This window comes from Aspergillus chevalieri, chromosome 3 (genome assembly GCF_016861735.1).
Source record: "Aspergillus chevalieri M1 DNA, chromosome 3, nearly complete sequence".
Classification (NCBI taxonomy): Eukaryota; Fungi; Ascomycota; class Eurotiomycetes; order Eurotiales; family Aspergillaceae; genus Aspergillus; species Aspergillus chevalieri.
In genome coordinates this window covers 425,685-443,635 of record NC_057364.1, presented here as the reverse complement: position 1 = coordinate 443,635, position 17,951 = coordinate 425,685, and the positions used below count along the sequence as shown (strand labels likewise).

General features: G+C 48.6%; 8 protein-coding genes across 8 annotated transcripts; 2 read left to right on the top strand and 6 right to left on the bottom strand.

Annotated features, from left to right (window-relative positions):
- Positions 1-261: 261 nt before the first annotated feature.
- ACHE_30165A (uncharacterized protein) lies at positions 262-2,010 on the top strand (the record flags this gene model as incomplete). The annotated part of the gene is made up of 3 exons (XM_043276753.1): positions 262-413; positions 467-1,136; positions 1,192-2,010. The coding sequence occupies 3 exons, from the start codon at positions 262-264 to the stop codon at positions 2,008-2,010; spliced, it is 1,641 nt and encodes a 546-aa protein (XP_043134700.1).
- Positions 2,011-2,300: 290 nt separating this feature from the next.
- On the bottom strand, positions 2,301-3,315 carry ACHE_30164S (RTA1 domain-containing protein; the record flags this gene model as incomplete). The annotated part of the gene is made up of 3 exons (XM_043276752.1): positions 2,301-2,412; positions 2,470-2,944; positions 3,009-3,315. 3 exons carry the CDS (start codon positions 3,313-3,315, stop codon positions 2,301-2,303), a joined length of 894 nt encoding a protein of 297 aa, XP_043134699.1.
- A 696-nt stretch (positions 3,316-4,011) lies between these two features.
- Positions 4,012-6,239, bottom strand: ACHE_30163S (uncharacterized protein; the record flags this gene model as incomplete). Its single annotated transcript, XM_043276751.1, has 7 exons — positions 4,012-4,634; positions 4,695-5,062; positions 5,122-5,134; positions 5,225-5,670; positions 5,734-5,857; positions 5,973-6,046; positions 6,100-6,239. 7 exons carry the CDS (start codon positions 6,237-6,239, stop codon positions 4,012-4,014), a joined length of 1,788 nt encoding a protein of 595 aa, XP_043134698.1.
- A 682-nt stretch (positions 6,240-6,921) lies between these two features.
- Positions 6,922-8,190, top strand: ACHE_30162A (Zn(II)2Cys6 transcription factor domain-containing protein; the record flags this gene model as incomplete). The annotated part of the gene is made up of 2 exons (XM_043276750.1): positions 6,922-7,322; positions 7,389-8,190. The coding sequence occupies 2 exons, from the start codon at positions 6,922-6,924 to the stop codon at positions 8,188-8,190; spliced, it is 1,203 nt and encodes a 400-aa protein (XP_043134697.1).
- A 76-nt stretch (positions 8,191-8,266) lies between these two features.
- On the bottom strand, positions 8,267-9,037 carry ACHE_30161S (uncharacterized protein; the record flags this gene model as incomplete). Its single annotated transcript, XM_043276749.1, has 1 exon — positions 8,267-9,037. The coding sequence occupies one exon, from the start codon at positions 9,035-9,037 to the stop codon at positions 8,267-8,269; it is 771 nt and encodes a 256-aa protein (XP_043134696.1).
- A 968-nt stretch (positions 9,038-10,005) lies between these two features.
- ACHE_30160S (GID4/VID24 family protein) lies at positions 10,006-11,167 on the bottom strand (the record flags this gene model as incomplete). The annotated part of the gene is made up of 4 exons (XM_043276748.1): positions 10,006-10,072; positions 10,125-10,482; positions 10,536-10,686; positions 10,742-11,167. The coding sequence occupies 4 exons, from the start codon at positions 11,165-11,167 to the stop codon at positions 10,006-10,008; spliced, it is 1,002 nt and encodes a 333-aa protein (XP_043134695.1).
- Positions 11,168-13,484: 2,317 nt separating this feature from the next.
- ACHE_30159S (protoporphyrinogen/coproporphyrinogen oxidase) lies at positions 13,485-15,286 on the bottom strand (the record flags this gene model as incomplete). The annotated part of the gene is made up of 6 exons (XM_043276747.1): positions 13,485-13,620; positions 13,677-14,110; positions 14,164-14,339; positions 14,394-15,081; positions 15,142-15,211; positions 15,270-15,286. 6 exons carry the CDS (start codon positions 15,284-15,286, stop codon positions 13,485-13,487), a joined length of 1,521 nt encoding a protein of 506 aa, XP_043134694.1.
- Positions 15,287-17,254: 1,968 nt separating this feature from the next.
- On the bottom strand, positions 17,255-17,730 carry ACHE_30158S (uncharacterized protein; the record flags this gene model as incomplete). Its single annotated transcript, XM_043276746.1, has 2 exons — positions 17,255-17,364; positions 17,427-17,730. The coding sequence occupies 2 exons, from the start codon at positions 17,728-17,730 to the stop codon at positions 17,255-17,257; spliced, it is 414 nt and encodes a 137-aa protein (XP_043134693.1).
- Between the last annotated feature and the right edge of the window lie 221 nt (positions 17,731-17,951).

The window sequence follows — 17,951 nt, the reverse complement described above, 5'->3', positions numbered from 1 at the left end:
TTTCGCGCAGAATGCACACCATCACAGCTGCCGAAATCTGACATCTATTATTGGAAATTATTTTTATGTGAACTCGCCGGCTCGGTGCTTAATTAAAAGAATCCTTTTTCGGCGAGTTTTGATGTTGTAATCATGGTTGTTTGATGATAAATAGTAAGACCAGGCTGAGTTGCGGCTGTCCGATTTCTGGCCCCCAACTAACATAACACCTGCAACCACGGCAATCAGAGTTCATAGTTCTCAATTAACGAGGAAGAAAGGATGCTACTGCTCCAATATGCCACTTCAGGGTGGCTGGTGGCGACTGCTGTACTGTCACTGTCCCTGTATAGCGTCGCTCTAGTCGTCTACCGACTTTTCTTCAGTCCTATACGGAGATTCCCAGGCCCTCGACTGGCAGCGGCCACCTTCTGGTGAGATTGGCAGTTTGGCCGCGCTAGTAGAACGCAAGCTGATTCACCTTTAGGTACGAATTTTACTACGATGTCGTTCTGGGTGGGCAGTACACCTTCCATATTGCTCACCTCCATGAAAAATGCGGCCCTGTCGTCCGAATTAACCCGCACGAACTGCATGTCCACGAGTTCGACTTCTACAATCAACTCTATACTGCAGGAGGACGGACTCGACACAAATGGTACTGGGCGTCGCGGGCATTCGGGGCGGACTTTTCCACCTTTGCAACCGAGCGGCATGAGGATCACAGAATGCGTCGGTCAGCGTTGAACCCGTCCTTTTCCACGGCTCAGGTACGAAAATTAGAGCCACTCATTCAAAGTCGGGTTTATTCCGTCATGAGGAGAGTGAGGCAGTTTAAAGAGGATGGGAGTGTTTTGCCTCTGGACGTGATGTTTGGAGCATTCTCGGCCGGTAGGTTGGAGTCTACAGACCTAGCAAGAGCCATGACTGACAACCCCAACAAAGATGTGATTACCGAGTATGCGTTTCGTCGTCCTGGACGTAAACTCGAGGCTCCTGACTTCGACGATGATTTCCACACAGCCTGCATCAACGGTGGCAAGCAGCTTTTCCTAACACGACAATTCCCTTGGCTGCTCAAAGTGATTCGGACAATTCCTCCTCATATGACACTCAAATTCAACCCTTCCATGTCGTCGTTTTTTGCGATGCACAAGGTAAAGAAAAAAAACTCTTGAGTATCAGCATTTACTGATCTAATGCGCTGGACAGGACATTGCGATGCAGGTCAGGTCCGTCCTAGACGAACCCAGTTCCACCAACAAAGCACCCACTGTATTCCACAAGATCCTAGATAGCAAGATTCCCGAGCATGAGAAGTCGTTTAACCGGCTGGCTTCCGACGCAGGCTCGCTAGTCGGCGCAGCGACAATCACCACATCATGGGCGCTTACACATGCCGTATTCCACCTCTTAAATAATCCCAGCTGCCTCAAGAAATTGAAAACCGAACTAGCAGACGCCTTAACCCCCGCTTCCCACGACCACGGCGAGACGATCCTGCCTATATTGGAACAACTCCCATACTTCACTGCCGTGATCCAGGAAGCATTGAGACTATCGGTCGGTGTGTCGACTCGCCTCGCCCGAGTAGCTCCAGACGAGGTCCTCACCGTGAAGGACTCGACAAGGACTGAGGGGGAGTGGAAGATCCCACCCTCAACCCCTGTTTCCATGAGCCAGCAGCTGATCTTGTACGACGAGCGCATCTTCCCGTCTGCATCTGCATTCCGGCCCGAGCGGTGGATCGAAGATCCAGGGCTGATCAGATACCAAGTCGCGTTTTCCAGAGGATCGCGCGCTTGTCTGGGGAAGCATCTGGCTCTTGCGGAGATGTATCTTCTGCTCGGGGGGCTTTTTTCGTCTTATGGTTCGCCGGAGGTCCGGATGCCCGGGGATCTTGGATATCTCGAGTTGTATGAGACGGATAAGAGCGATATTGAATGTGCGGTGGATGCTTTCTTGCCATTGCCAAAGGTTGGAAGCAAGGGGGTTAGATGTAGGGTGTTGGCCTGGGAGCATGCAAAGTAGTTAGCAATTTGACGATTCTTCCCTGTATCTACGATGGTACGTCAATTTTTCTTCAGAAAAGATCGAATTTGCAGTTGGTATGTTGTTCGTACTTGTGAGTATATGGCGATAAGTGAAAGCATGGGTGGTCAGTTGGTAATACAGTCCGGCGACTTTTTAAATAGCTTGGCGTTACTAGGCACACGTAAATAGCGGGAATTAAAGCTTATCTTAACCTCGTATTCTCGGCATTCTATTTCTATCATAAAAATTATCTCCAACTTCAACGTTATGAAACGCATCGTAAAATATCACAACTCAGCCGCCTGAGGACGTTGCGGCCCTGCCCCTTCTTTCTTACGTATCTGGAACACCAGTCCCGGGTGGCCCAGCATCATCGAATACACCGATGCGAGGATCAAGCTGGCCATAAGTCAGTAATAGCTCATCGATACGTTTCAGGTTGGCCTAAGTACTTACAATCCCTCAAACCAGATGAACAGTGTCTCGTCTCGAATCAAGCCCCCACTATACCCGGCATGTAACTCGGCCAGCCGGTAGACGCATCGGATGGTGATCATCAGGATGGTGATAACGAGAAAGGCGAAGAAGATCAAGAACCGGCTGTGGAGAGGGTTGGCTGCCAGGAGGCCCGACCGGGAATACCGAAATAGATAGTCGCCCAGCAAGGCACAGAAGATGCAGATAGTGAATACTTGAAAGGCAAGACCGGCGAGGGCAAGGTCGACGCCAATTTGACTCTTGCCGCTCGTCGAGGTGGATAGGCCACCCCCGGCCGCTTGGAGGACGAGAGAGACAACGTCGCAGTTGATGAAGACCCAATAGATGTATCTAGGTCGGAAGCGCGCCAGGCTCGGTGAAAATTCATTAATGGTGAACGCGAGAGTCACGTATATCGCGGCACAGAAATAGATCGGGGTGGTTGTCACGAGGACTATTCCTGATTAAAACCCTTCCCTCACCTGAGCGAACGTGAATGGTGATGAGCAGTGACATACTGATCTGGAGCATAAAAGCATCAAAGTTGAACGGGTTATAGTACATCATCACCCGACCAACATATCCGAGCAGCGCACTCACACAGCCGACCGACATGGCGCCCATGAAGAACCAAGTCTTCGATTGGATCCCCAGCCAGATGTGTACCAGTCCTGCCAAGCCAAATAGCCCAATAAAGCTACTATTGGCGGCCAGGCTGGGACGATATCCGTAAAGGGAATACTGGATCGGACATATCTCCAGCGTGCAGTTAGCCTGGGGACCGAAGGTGACAATGTACGGGGGCAGTCCCGGCGGCGAAGACATTGTGGTCAACCAGGCAAAGGAATGAGAGAAAGTGGGGGAGGGACTGATTGAAAAGAGGCGAAGGAAATATGGTCGACGACAGCCATATTCAAGACCCAGTGAAGTTCAGTTCTTAAGGGTACTACGAAGAAGGGCTCGCAGCTGAAGGAGATGGGGCTATGGGAAGGAAATGACAAGGTACAAAGCGCTGCCGTCTTCAAAGGATTCGAATGCCGAACGCCAAATAATCAGCACCGATGTTGGGCGGAGCCTTTGGCAGATTGGGGGGCAGGACGCAACCAACAGACTAATTCAAGAGCACGAGCAGTTGGAATCCGTTTTTTGCATGAAACAGCCAGTTACCGCCGAACAAACCTGTGCATACGATATACGGGAAGGATTGAAAATTTCATAGTGCCCAAAAGTCGCCGACAGGATGTATTGTTACTGCTTATGTTTATATTTGGTTTCATCTCTTGATTGGCTATAGATGGTCCTTGATCTTGTTCTATAAAAATATTCTTTCTATGGCGAGCAGCAAAGACATCAACGTCAGATTTTGTGGTGGAAATCCGAGACTTGTGAGATTTAGAATCAGTGCTATAACATATGATCCTATGCTAGGAAAGAGACATGAATAGGGGCCCAAGTATTTTCCAGCGAACAGAATGTAATAAACGAAAACAGTTGTATTTCGCTATATACAATTGAATCAAATCATACAAAATGCCTCGTCGCCCGCTCAAATTGTGATGTTAAACTGTCCTCCGTATAATTTCCAAAAGCCATCCCGATCTGCGGTCCACGAGGACTAAATATTGTACTCCACATGGACGAGCCCGTCTGGGGCTCCCTCGGGGTGCTCGCCTGGCTTAGCCTTTTGCCCCAAATGAACGTCCCTATCGTAGCCTTCTCGAATTCTTGTGACAGACTGGCCTCGGTAGGATTTCCCAAACTCATCTCGATCCGCGGAGGGCTCGAGCTGATAATTGCACTTTCCATCGACGATGAGTGCGATTGTTGCGCAGCTTGATCCTTGGGTGACCGGGTGTCCTTGACATATGCTCCCATCATGGCTATCACGCTGACCGCAGTAAATGCGATCATGATTTTATCTTGGAGCGCAAAGGCCCGTCCGTAGCATTCTTTCACTAGCGCTGCTTCTGCCGCTGGGAAGGCCTTGACGGCCTCAGTGGAGCTCAGTAATTCGGTCAGTTTGCTGGCCCCAATTACAGGGAGTAGTTCGGACTTCAAACGTGATGTGGTGATTGCTTGCCCGAGGGCAATACCGATCACGCCCCCGAGGACACGAACTTGAGTGATGGAACCCATGCAGATACCTAGCGCAGTCAGTTAGCCAGCTCAATATTGAATTGTAATACTCAGGGTGGTTGACTCACTGATGTCCTGCTCCTTCATACCGACACGCGCGGTCATAGCCAGGCTACTAAGTGCCAGGCCAAAACCCAGTCCCAGGATCACCTGGTACCCAAACTGCGCAGATGGGACTGGACCGGACGTGGTAGGGAGCGTCGTCATCAAGCTTAGCCCAATGATCTGCAAGAAAAGTGATGCGACCAGGACATGCCAGCCAATCCCAAATATACTGATAAGCATGCCAGCCAGGAAGGAGCCAAATGCTGATAGCAAGAGCAGCGCTAACATGTCTACACCGGCTTGGACCGGACTGAGCCCATTCTGTAGCTGCAATCGCTGCGGAAGAAAGATGAGGGTCATCATGAAGGGAAACCCGGTTAGAAAGGCCGTCCTGCTGCTGGTCAGCTATCTCCATGCGTTGAAATCAATAAGCTCGAGACAGGTACGTACAGAATTGCAAGCCCTGAAAATCGTTGAGTGACGAGATTAGTGGGAAAAAGGGGAAGAATTTTTCGATTCAAGGATGATCGACAGAGAAACCATTGCCATGTACCGAATCCAATGAAGCAGAGCGCCGCGACAACAAAACATGCCACAACGGTGCCACTGTTCCATGCGTAAAAGGTTCCTCCCGATTCAAGCGCAAAGATTAGCAGAACAGACCCGGCCAGAGAGGCGGCAATCCCGATAAAATCAATACCCTGGATGGTTGTCCATGTTATTGGCAGCGGTCCTGCATTGCGAGGAAAGAAGGCTATGACAAGGATCGAGATGATGACTCCCGGGGGAAGGTTGAGGTAAAATACCCATCTCCAGGTGGTATGACTGGTGATAGCACCCCCCAGGATGGGACCCAATAAGCTGGCCACCGCAAATACAGAGCTCATCATTCCAACTGCTAAACCAGCGTGCTGTATTGGAGTCACTTCTGCGATTACGGAAATAGCAAGACTGTATAGTCCTGCCCCGCCGATGCCCTGGAAAGCGCGGAAAATGATACTATCAGAAAGATGACTATGAGCTGTTCTTATCTGTAAATATAACAGGGACAGGAATACGTACAGCATCTCCATTGAACGCGCCAGTCCGCAGGCGAGGGAAAAGGTCGTGAACAAACTGAGCGCAGAAATCAAGGTCGGTTTCCGGCCAAACAGGTCACTCATTCGAGCGAAAATGACCAAGAAGGCTGGTAGATGTTAGCAGGGCTTCCCATTCACAACTGAAGAGAAAATTATCCATTCCTGTGTAAGTGATCAGATAGGAAGTTACCACCCAATTTCCCTTTTCATAGTCTCCCATACTTGACGTGATCGAGACCAGTGATGTAGCAATAATACTAGTCTCGAGGGCAGACAAAAGAAGCCCGAGACAGAGGCTATCTCGTTAGACGACGTGATTGTTTTCGAAGTCAATCTATGAAGTGCATACCAGAAGATCGTGATCCATAGTTTCCATCCGCTGAGATGCGTCAGGTGGGCGACGGGCAGTTTCCCACTGCTTTCTGCATTGCTGCCCTGGCAATTGACTGTATCTGAATTTTGAAGGGCTTCCAGATCCGTAGAGCCCATTTTGAAGAGGTATTCTATTCAATCACAACTGGGAGAAATGCACGGCGGAATACCAGATAGCTAGGAGGTGTAAAGGTTTTGACATTTACACGGCGCACTGCCATGGTGACAGGCAATTCAACAGATAGGGCTCACGATTATCGACACTACGCGTACATCAGCCGTTATAGATCTAAAAAAAGAAAGCCTTATGTGCATATACTGTCAGTGCGGCCATGTGATGGTTCATCGGCGGCTTTAATCCGTCGCCCCCAGGGGGGCGATGAGGAAATATCACCTCTCACATCAGCTTCTACGAAACAGTATGAGATTTGCGGGGGAACAGATGTCAAACACAATCAAGATCCTGCTGTAGAGCTTGTTGGCTTGACCTTTTGAATTGTTGGTCAACTGGTTGTTATGCGCCACATTCCTCCCCCGCGACTGGGCATTGCTTGCATTGCTTAAGCGCAAGTAAGCTTTACAAGGAGTAAGGCATTATACGGCTGTGTAATGCTTATGTAGTTTTTCTTGTTGATCTCTTTTTATTCTTCTTCTTGGCATTATTGGTGAACATGTTAACCCTGAGCCTCCACGCTCGGAGGTTTCCTTTAATACAGCTCATGTATATCACCGATCCCCTCTGGTCAAACTCTGATCAACCTCTAACCATACTCCTTCTGTCATATTTACCCGTACAATTATGGAGACTGTTCTGCGTGAAGCATGCGATAACTGCCATCGCCGAAAGACTCGCTGCCCAACTGATGGCGGTGGTCCCTGCACCAACTGTCGAGCCAGTGGTCAGGTCTGCACCTTCAGTCCTCGTAATCGAACTGGTCGTCCTCGAGTGCGGCCATCTCGTGCCAAACGCAACCGAGCGAGAACACCGAGTCTTACACAGACGGATGGGGATAATAATGCAGGAAGCAACATACCGATTGTCTTCGATCCCGTCCCCGGTTGTACCACTCCTATACCGAGTATAGTGCTTGGTGGAGCGGAGGGGGTGCATGCAAGTCTGCCTGATGAAAGTACCCTTGCAAATGATCCCTTATACATGCATTCTCCCTGGGAGAGCTCATTGGAACCATTCCCAATGTCGTATGTAACATCCTCATGTTGATTTAAGATTGATGTCCTCGAACTAGCAGGCTGATTCATTCACAGACTCACAGAGCCATTGATTCCATTTGACAACGAGCTCCCATTTTTCTTGTCTGAAGAAGTTGACTCTCTATGTAAAAGTCCTTCCCAGATAACCGACAATGAAGTCTCGCAACGGGACTTGGCTTTTCTCTCCCCGAACAAAGACCACAGTGTGGCTCGGACAACATCACCCGCACTTGCCCCCGAAAGGCATCCTCAGCAATCATACATGGAAGACGGCCCCGAGCGGAAGGAAAATAGTTTGATAACCGTATACGGGCAACTCTCCCAGCTCCTCTTCGCCCTACACCTAGCCCACGACACCTTCTGCCGCGGAGGTATCAATGACCGAAACTCAATCGAACAGATCTTCTCCACAGTTTCATCCCTCTGCGATGTCATGACTTGGCTCTCGCAATCGAAATCCCCTGCATCCGGCTCGACCTCATCCCCCTGTCCTCTTCTGATCATCTCGATGGTCAGCACTGTGGTGGACATATACCGGCGAGTTTTGGATGGTCTCCAGCCGTCAATGGGGCTCATGCAGCGCCCCTGTTCTTTGGGATATGCGCTACCATCGCCCCCGATCTCCATCACGCCTCAATCATCGCGGCAGCAGCAGCAGCAGCAGCCCTCTGATACTCATACGCGACTGCGATGTTTATCCGATAGCATCACGATGGATTTCCAGCTCGGTCTTTTGGACGGTATCTTTGACTGGGGGTGTTCGGAAACAAATAATGAGAAAGAAGTGCGTCGAAAGCTAGAGGATGCACGGAAGGAACTTCAGGTGTTCATGGAAGAGTGGAAGAAAATGGCATAGCATTCATGATTTGTTACGCTTTATGACATGCATTTAGCAATGAACCAGAAATTGAACATGAAAAAAAGAAAAACATTTAATGTTGAAACATCGCTGTAGAAATCGCTCGTTGTATAGCCACAGCCACCTTCGAGGCAAACCTCGCATCCCGGGGAAGATTATGCCCCTGATTATGCACGATAGTTTCTTGCTGACTGCAAAGCCCAGCCGTCACTCTCGACTGAGGCAAGAACGGATCCAATTCACCCATAACATGAACTGTAGGAATCTGGATCCTAGCCGATTCCCGATCCGGGTGATACCGACGCAGAACCACATCTCCCAGCTCACTGGCTGTAATGAACCCGTTGATTTCGGCCGGTTCGACAACGTCGCCCTCGACCCAGTCCCGAACATCAACTTCCCCCGTGTGGGGATCGATGATGGTGTTGTATTTCTTGACCTGATGCGCAGTCTGCAGATCAAAGGGTAGACTGGCGCAGGTGAACACGGCCAAGTTGAACAACTCGGGGGCATGGGGGTTGGTTTTGCGATGGTGTAGCAGCAGCGAGGCTGCCAGGGCGCCGCCTTGTGAGAAGCCGAGGATTCCCTCAAAGGGTCCTTCTTCTTCGATGATCTCCAGAATTAAGTCGTATGCGGCTTCGAGATTCTCGGCGGTGGGTTTGTTGTAGTAGCAGTAGAAGGGGCCGGGAAATAAGGAGGGGACACCAGTCGCCGGACCACATTCGACTAGGCCGTCCACAAATTCGAATTCGTAGGTAGGATCTAAGCGGTGGCGAATGGGGGCTAGCTGGGCTTCGTAGACTTTGGAATTTGTTCCCATTCCGTGCAGGCAAAGGAATCTCATGATGGAAGTTTGTATGACTAGGCTGCAGTCAGGTTTGGTATGGAATAGAGGTCTGGTACAAGATAGATTCCATCTGGCTTTATACCAGTCCTTGAAAATGCCTTTGACATGCATTCAAACATGCTCAGCATAGAGGATTCTCCAAAGTCGCCGCTCGTCACCAAAACTCGCCGATTCTGACGACTTCAGGCCGTGAGACAATAAATCTCTCCACAGCCACATGGTTAAGATGGTTATACGAAGCTATTATGGAAGGTTCAGGTGAGCGAAGGATATTATTTTGAGAATGTAAGATGGATGCTTGACGGGAGACCTTAGGGGCAGCGAGAGCGGTTTATGAGAATGATAATGGGAGAATGGGCGGCTTTCAACAGATTATGTGAAATGGCGTCCATAACTCGGGGAGCCAAGGCCCAGAGTAAAGAAATGTGAAAGTTGGGTAATCATTAATCTGAGCTGAAGCAGCATATGCTACAAACATCAAAAATATGTATTCACCTCGAAGGACAAAAATAATGAAGACATAAGATAAACCATTGCAACCGAAGAACGCGCGTAAAGAAAAAGATTTCCAGCGTGAAATTAGACGAGAAAGATATGAACCGAATAGAAACCGAACCGTTTGTCCAATCGAGACGCCAAGTCAAGAAACCAAGGTCATGAGACATAAAGGCATGATAGAAAGAAAACAAATGAGTTGAAAGGTGTACAAACATCAAAAGGAAAGAGAAGATAATAAGAAGCTAGTCCCCACTGTCGAAGAGGGAATGAGGGAGGATGGACATGGAATGGAAGTGGTGAGAATATTGAAGATTAGAAGAGTTAAATGTCGGACACAACTTGGGGCATGGTGAGATGTCCCATTCAATTGTCATGATGGAGACTGGGTAAGATATACAGGTGGATTAGGGTGGAGGTCGTCAACGGGGTGTCATTGCCGTTGAAGAGAAAACCGGGAGGCCAAAGAATCAACGGAATTCGAGAGCGGGAGTACAGCCACGGTCATCGACGTGCTTGAGCTCAAGCTGCTGGTATCTGAAAGGGCGTTAGTGAAAGAACACTCGACGTCGGCAGGATGCAGACGTACTTCTCACTCTTGGCGTGAAAATAGATCCCGGTCACTGTCCCTTCAATCTGGTTGAAACAGATATAATAGAAGCCTTCAAAACTAGCGCCTGATATAGTTCGCACGCGATGGTCAGGGACGAGGAAGTATTCCTTCCACCGCATGAAAATATGCTCGCGCTGTGCAAAATTCCGGTAGGTGAAATCGGGTTTCTTTGCTTGTCTGGCTAACGGCCGCCATGCTGGAAATCGTGCCCAGTGGTTCATGTCCGTTTTCTCGGTCGCACCCCATGCTTCATGCCGGGTTTTGAACGTGTGTTTGGTACCGATGATTTCTCCTTCGAAGAATGTCGTCAAGGTTGGGTGGTCCTCCGTGAGGCCTGGATGCAGACTTGTCAGACAAATTCCCAAACAGAATTGACGAAGTACAGACCTTGAATCCGGAGGTAACCACAAAGATATGATTCAGCCATGTCGACATGCTTAATCTCGACGTCAACATTGTACACCTGGCGATCTGACTGTTGAGTTCCAGTGAATTTACTCCCGGGGCGTAGAAACGAGGATGTGTAATTGGGGAGAAGCTTTGCAGTCAGTAAACCAGATGCATAATAATATACCTGCCGATCGTGTACATACCCGCACATTGGAGAATTCATAGCTAAGAAGTGAAGCAACAGACGGCGAATTAGCCACAGACGAAGGCTGCTGTGACGAGCATGACGGTTCTCCAGCCGGACTCAATCTCCCAACCGCCGGTTCCTCCTCAGACTTAGTAGCTGTCTTCATCGCGGAAGAGCTAGAAGTTCCTGCGCCCGAATCAACTCTCATAGGATCTGCGGTAGCGGCATCTTCTGACCGCATCAACATGGGGTGCGCTGTCGTGCGGGCGGGGGACGGAGCATTATTAACGATGGCATCGCGCTCAGCACCAGCCGAGGGATCGGGGGAATCGCTCCTCGCAGGCAATCGTTCGACTTCCGGCGGGCAAGTGGTATGGGAAGAGATATCGTCGACGAGCGAAGTGGTAGACAGCTGTGGTGTGTTGTCACTCGGGGTTGGCATTGGAGGCTACTCTACTTCAAGAGAGAGGACATCGGAGCTGAGAGGGGGGATGACAGAGATGCAGAGGAGAGTAGGAATTAAGAAGAAATTGACAAAGAGCAATAGAAATGGATCAAGAGGATGGGATGGACTGGACTAACCACCGAAAGGGATATAGCGCGGGTCATGCGGGGGGAAGACGTGGGATAATTTGTGTCCTACATAGCTGACTCAGCTCTCGGCATAACTAACTAGTTAACTAACTAACTAACTTAACTAGTTAGTTAACTAGTTAACCAATGGTCGATATAAGCAAACAATTCCTCTAAACCTCAGCCTTACCATCATTCCCCCTGGTACTGCTTCTTTGCTTACGCTATGGATTGGCTTAGTTATGCTATCACCACAGGATTGCTCACTTATCTTCTACCCAGGAAGTGGCTTGTGTATATTCTCCCGAAAGCTGGCTGATCTACCTATGCCAGCAGGCCGAAGCACGCAATGCAATAGTCGGTGGCATGACTATGGAAATAAGGTCCTTCGAATCAGAAAGAATTGTGGTCAAATACGAGCATGGCGTTCTGTCAGATGAGCCCGCCACTCAGAAGTACGTGTATCAGCATCTCAATTGTCGTGTTGTCCGTGTCCCACAAGTCTACCGGTACTTTCAAGTCCAAGACCGACCGGGTTCCTTCTGGGTGAAAAGGCTATCTATTCATGGAGTTTATCCCGGATAGACTTCAGATGAGCTCAATATAAGTAGCGCCGTCGACATCACTGAACGTCTGGCAAGCATTGTCTCCGACTTGGGAAGGGTCACAGCAAGAGATGGTATACCCGGACCACCAATCGGCGGTGGAAGGCTTCGAGAGTACTTATTTGGAGTTAGTATGACAGAGAGCATCATCAGGTCTGTCGAGGATTTGAATTACTGGCTCAACAAGCGCCTCAGGTACATCAACAAAACAACAGACCTGCGTCCATATCCACTTGTGCTCTGCCACCTTGACCTCCGCCACCGGAACATCAAGCTTATGCCAGACGGCTCAATGTGTATACTGGATTGGGCAATTCAGGCTTTTTCCCGCGATTCTACGAGGCTACAGCTGCAGCATGTTCTACCGATACCGATGATGACACCTTTTCAACAATCCTCCTTCAAGTTATTACAAGAATGATGGGACTCACGGATGAAGAGAAAGAATGTATGGAACTTCTTGAAAAAGTCCGTGGTCTTACCATTATATCCACTTGTGAGTTTCAAAACAGCAAAAACAGGGTCCTGTATTTGTTGCTGACTGTTATCCAGTGTACAGAATAGTTACTGATCCCCTTTGGCTTACTAAACGTGTTGAGAACTTAGATTGTATTGACATGGAGCCAAACAATGCGTCCAAAAACCCGTGTGTAAACCCTTTCTAATAACTAAGTAAATGTCTTAGGGACAATTTTATCGTACTCGCGTTCCTGTTCTTTCAAGTAATTGTACCGCAAATCATTCTGCGCCAGGCCTACATCTGCTGAACTGATCAAGCCTGTGAGCCTCATATCGTCAAGAATGGTGTTGGTGAGTGCCGAATAAGCAGCCTGTGCTTAATAGAGACTTACACCCAGAATCAGCATCCGATTCCAGTAAGCGATAGTATATACTCATGCCACCCCTTGCTCTCAATGAGTCGAAAAACGTCTCCGACAGTCAGCCCATCTTTGAGTACACGAATGTCGTTCCTGTGGAGGGAAGCTTAGGAAGATTCATATAGGTACATCCGCTTTCATTATGCCTGAGTGATTTGGCCCTGGAACGAGGATGTATAGCTTTGAGTCTTGTAATACTCTGCCGATGTTGAACTGTCGAGTATGCCGAAAGGAAAGTGAGAAAGTGAGCCAGCTGTTTTGAGAAGGTAGAGCGAAAGCCGCAGTGAATCGGGCTTTGGGTAGCCGCGTGGGCTTTATTCATTCTGGTCAATAAGTGAATTAATTATCGGCATCTGTCCTCCTGGTCCATACTCTGCAAGATGGACTCACACATGTCACATGTGTTCACATGTGTCTGAATAAAGCACAAACACAATGCTTAATTCCTGTAATTTCAAAATGCCCACCGTGTGTCAAATAGGCTTTTTGATGTTTGAGAGAGTGATTGCCGTACATCGATGCATGTGGTGGACGTGCCTTTTTTGTTTATTACAATAGCAGCCGCGCTTGTGTCAGGGCAGGCATGAATACTCGATTTGAGGTTAAACAATGGTTATACGACGTCAGTGCTCTATTCTAATTGCTCTGGAGCATTTCCCTAGCGATGGTAATTACAAACATCTCTTAAAACCCCCATCCTTTCTTATCGGATGACGGTGGTCATGCCCTTCAGTCGGCGCTCGGTGTTGCGACGAGTGTTAACAAAGTCAGGGTAATTCAAAGTCAATTCAACAGCACCAGAGACGACGTGATCGACGGCTTCAACACCCAGCATAAAACTATTGTAGATTAGCAATTGAACAATCTCCGCAAGAACATATGTGAAGATACTAACCTATGGTCCTGGTTCCCGACTTCGTACTTCCATGAGCCAAAGCGGCCGCGGGAAAGAATATTCTTGCTCTGGAGATAAGGAAGGATCTCAGTTAGAGCGCCATTACGCTCTAAGCTGGGAGTGGGATAGCCATGGTCAAAACGACGAACATAGGTGCTGACAATTTCATCTTCGGGCCGGAGTAGCTCTGTGTTGACGAGACCCTGGATACTGTCGGCCAGCAAAGTGTCCTGGTTGACGGGCTTGTATGAGGATTCGGAGACCTCCAGCATGATGGACCAATAGGGGCCAGATTCGTCAGTGGAGGCAGGCTTCTCGCCGTTAGCAAGCTGCAGCGTTGGCAGCTTTACTGACTCGTCGGGCTGGTTGTAAGGGGAATAGTTGGAGAAGATGGTTGCTCGATAGAAAGGGGCATTGTCCTCGGGGAAGTAGAGCTGTGCATTGGTCAGAATTGTCTTTTATGATAATGTGATTGAGAGGAACGTACCCAGCACTTGTCTCCAATACGCTCGGGGCGTGTACCACGAACGCCGATTCCGATAACATTAGTGGAGGAGTAGAACAGTGGCTTGCATAGCTGTTGCAACTGAGTATCACCTAAAGCTTCGGCCAGGTAGTCTACGGCCATTGTAGAGATGAGCGAGCCATAGTGGACAACGGTTCCTGAAACGTTCCTGTTAGCTTGACTGATAAAGTCAGACAATAGCATCAACTAACCATCTGCAAGGTAGACATTCTTGGCGTCGGCATCAACGTTTATCACCTTGCCATGGTCTCCAAAGCGAGTTTTATCCTTGGCAATGGTGTTGGCAACCGCCGTCCAAATGCCACCAGTGCCATCTCGGGCTGGGAATTTGAAAGTGGCATTAGGGCCCCAGTTGCCCGCAACTTTGTTGAGAATAACATTGTTGGTCAATGTCTTGAGATTAGGCGCAGCAACACGCTCTCCAACCCAAGTGGCATTCATCTTGCTGGGAGGAACCGCCCAGACCTTGAAGTTGTATGGCCGCATAAAAATCTCATTCAAATGTTCCCCAACATTGCGACGGTTCCACTCATCAAAGTTCGCAGGTTTATCTGTAACAACACGAGCGCGAGCATCCAGGGCTGCATCAATCAGACTGCTGATAGATTTGACCTGATCCTCCTTATCAAGTACCGAAATGTTGTTCTGGAAGGGGTAGGGAACCCAGCGACCTTGGTAGCGGACGTAGGAAACACGCTGGTGTTCATACCAGTCCTCGTCTCGGGGGAGGGCTTCCTCGAGGCAATCGTCGAAATACTTGTAGTGGGAAAAGATGACATGGCCTCCTACGTCGAAGAGAAAGCCCTCCGGGGTAACGTCGGTCGAGGCTAGACCACCGGGCTTTTCGTTTGAATCGATGATCAACCACGAGGCACTGTTCTAGAAGATGGGAAATGGTTTGGTCAGCACGGTCAGATATAAACCTAGGATCTGACATACCAACTGCTGCAGACGCTTGGCAGCCCCCAGTCCAGTCGGACCAGCGCCGATAACCAGAACATCAACGTCACTGAAAGACCAACGGTCAGCACTATAATCTGACAAGCATTAACAAAAAATAGAGGTACATCTGCTTAGATGCCATGGTCAAGAATTATTTACAAGACCAAGAATAAGGCGGGGACGGTAGTATGAGTGGGAAACACGAGGAGAATGAGAAGAGGGATTTAGGCACACATTATAACCCAAACCAACACTTACTGCTGGCTTTCTTGCACTGTCACGAAGCGGCGCCACGCGTCCCCGGGCGCATACCAGACGCATATCCGCTTAAGCCAATGAATACTGGCGATCCAGCGGTATCCGAAGATCAACAGACTTGTTAGCTATAGATTGGTGCCGCAATTGCCCGGCTGGGTATATGTACTGAATATCTCGTCTCGTATCTGGTCCGCACATATGTGTACGTTCAGCGTCCTTCCCGGAGCTCCGTCTCTATGTAAATGCACCTTGAATTACTATTTTACTATGTAGTGCTCTGTGTAATCGTGCTATAATTTCCATAGCCAGCTGGCATAAAAAGCCCACGATTTGGGATTGATATTGCGTTTGTCCTCTCTCAGACCATACTCCGCCTCCCCGCGCGATCTGGAACGTGGTGTTCTCGCTGTTGCATACCCTCTAGCTCTACATATCTTTACAAACAAATGGCTAGTACGGCCAACGTCAATGATTGCAATCCGATGTCCTTGCGATGTAGCCCTTCGAGTCGAAAACTGGGCAGATGCTGGCCTCATCCCGCCAACCAGGACAAAGAGATGGTGTGATCCACGCCCCAGCTGCGGGCAGAGCAACTGGACCGATGGCAAAAGTACAGGACGAAAGATTCTCGATACACATCGACATCGTTATCGACTTTGCCACGCCGTTATTATCATTCTCCGCCGACCAAGCCCGCCAATCAATTATAGAAACATGTCCGAGTGCCGCAAAGTGCATACTGCATACGTACTTGTTTTTCTAGACAGCTCGAAGGCATTCCCTTTCCGTTTTAGCGCTCACCCCTCGCCACTTTTTGCTCACTGCGCGGACCTGAGCACGCCCTGAGCAGCCTGAGCTGATCAATGAGTAGGAGACTGAGCAGAGGGTGAGTAGCCTGACTAAGATAGCCTCAATAAAACGCACCACGCTAGAGTTTCATCTGAGTCCATTTTTCTTCATAGCACTTTTGGCCACCACCCCTTCGACCCCCCTCAACAAAGCGAATAGCACCACCAATGGAACAGGAAATCGAGGCAATCATTCCTTCTGCTCCACTTCTTACCATGCCAGCTTCTCCCCAGAGATAGTGGGGTAAACTAAGCTCCCATGAAGATTCAATTCGCTCTAGAGACTACCCTATGTCTGGGGAGCGTGCTTCTAGCTCTCAAGAGCAGGATTGGCTGTCTTAGGATCCAGTCCAGCACTCCTAGGAGTCTGAAGAAATCCCAGGAGCAAGCAAGATAGAACCAATTGTCACAAAGGCTTACTGCTTAGGATGACAACAGTAAATGATCCCTACTGACATTGTAAAAGTGTTCTTGCCCATCAGCCAAACGTAGCATCATATTCCTTCCATGCAACCGTGCTTTGTCTGTGGTCTCATACTATTCATATACTTACTATTCATTGTAAGTCTGTGATCACTCATTATTCTTTTCTTTTCTACTTGTGTCGAGTTATAAGTACTGTATCACTAATCCATTCCCTCTCAGATCTTGCAAAAAACATTATTGCGACAAGTCTTGACCAGAATCCAGATACAAGCCAATAAGTCTACCTTCCCATTCATCAACTCGCTTCCGACTCTAAGAGTATTGCCTTTTTCATCACGAGCTCGGTCTAGTAGATAAAACGAGATAGTATTCTTAATCTAAGCTAGGTAGCCATAAGACAAGAACATCGGCCCTGGAGAGGAAAGAAAAGGAGAAGCCATGGGGGCAAGGCAAAGGAAACCAGGTGAATCCATCTGATTGCTTGCTCGTCGAGAAGTTGGCTACAGCTAGCAAAGATACCACAGAAAAAAGACAGAGGCAAGTAAACAGTATAATAGCCATATCATCCCTGCTTCTTGTCAATTCTTTAGATGCACAGACATCATAAGACTTTGCTGATGGTTATACAGCTGCAGTACAGAATAATCATTGATAAACACAGCATGCCACAGCCTAGGCTCAGTGAACTCTATCAAGTTGTTAGTGGAATGAAATCAGAGCCACTGAATTGGACACTTAGTCAAAACATACCATTTGTTGGCAAAGAAGTTGCACAGTCAATTATGATCCAATCCTTGACCATTTTCTCCTTCAGCCAGGGATGATATTTTCCACCCTCCTTGAATCGAGAGATATGTTCATTGACTTGGATATGATTTCTCAGCAATTCGACCGCCCATTTCTTTTCTGGAATATAGAAATCCACTCGACCATCCCTGGTTCTTGACCATTCAGTGGATATCGGTACACCTTGCCCTGCTGTATGGACAAATCCCCTGTAGAACTCAGCTTGATATTGTGCTTCCACGGGTCTGGGTTGTGATGCAGTTGACATCTTTTTGCCCTTGTTACAGACCTCAACGTATTAATCTCACGTGATGATATGGAGAGTCGAGGCAGAAACTATTGGATAATAGTTGATGAAGGAAATGTAGGAGGAACAGGGATCGAATTGGCCGAACCAGCGGGTATGTCACGTGATCCTTCATCAGATCCGAACATAGCAACAGGTATGATCAGATATGATGACAATCATACCCAGCATAGCAAAGGGAC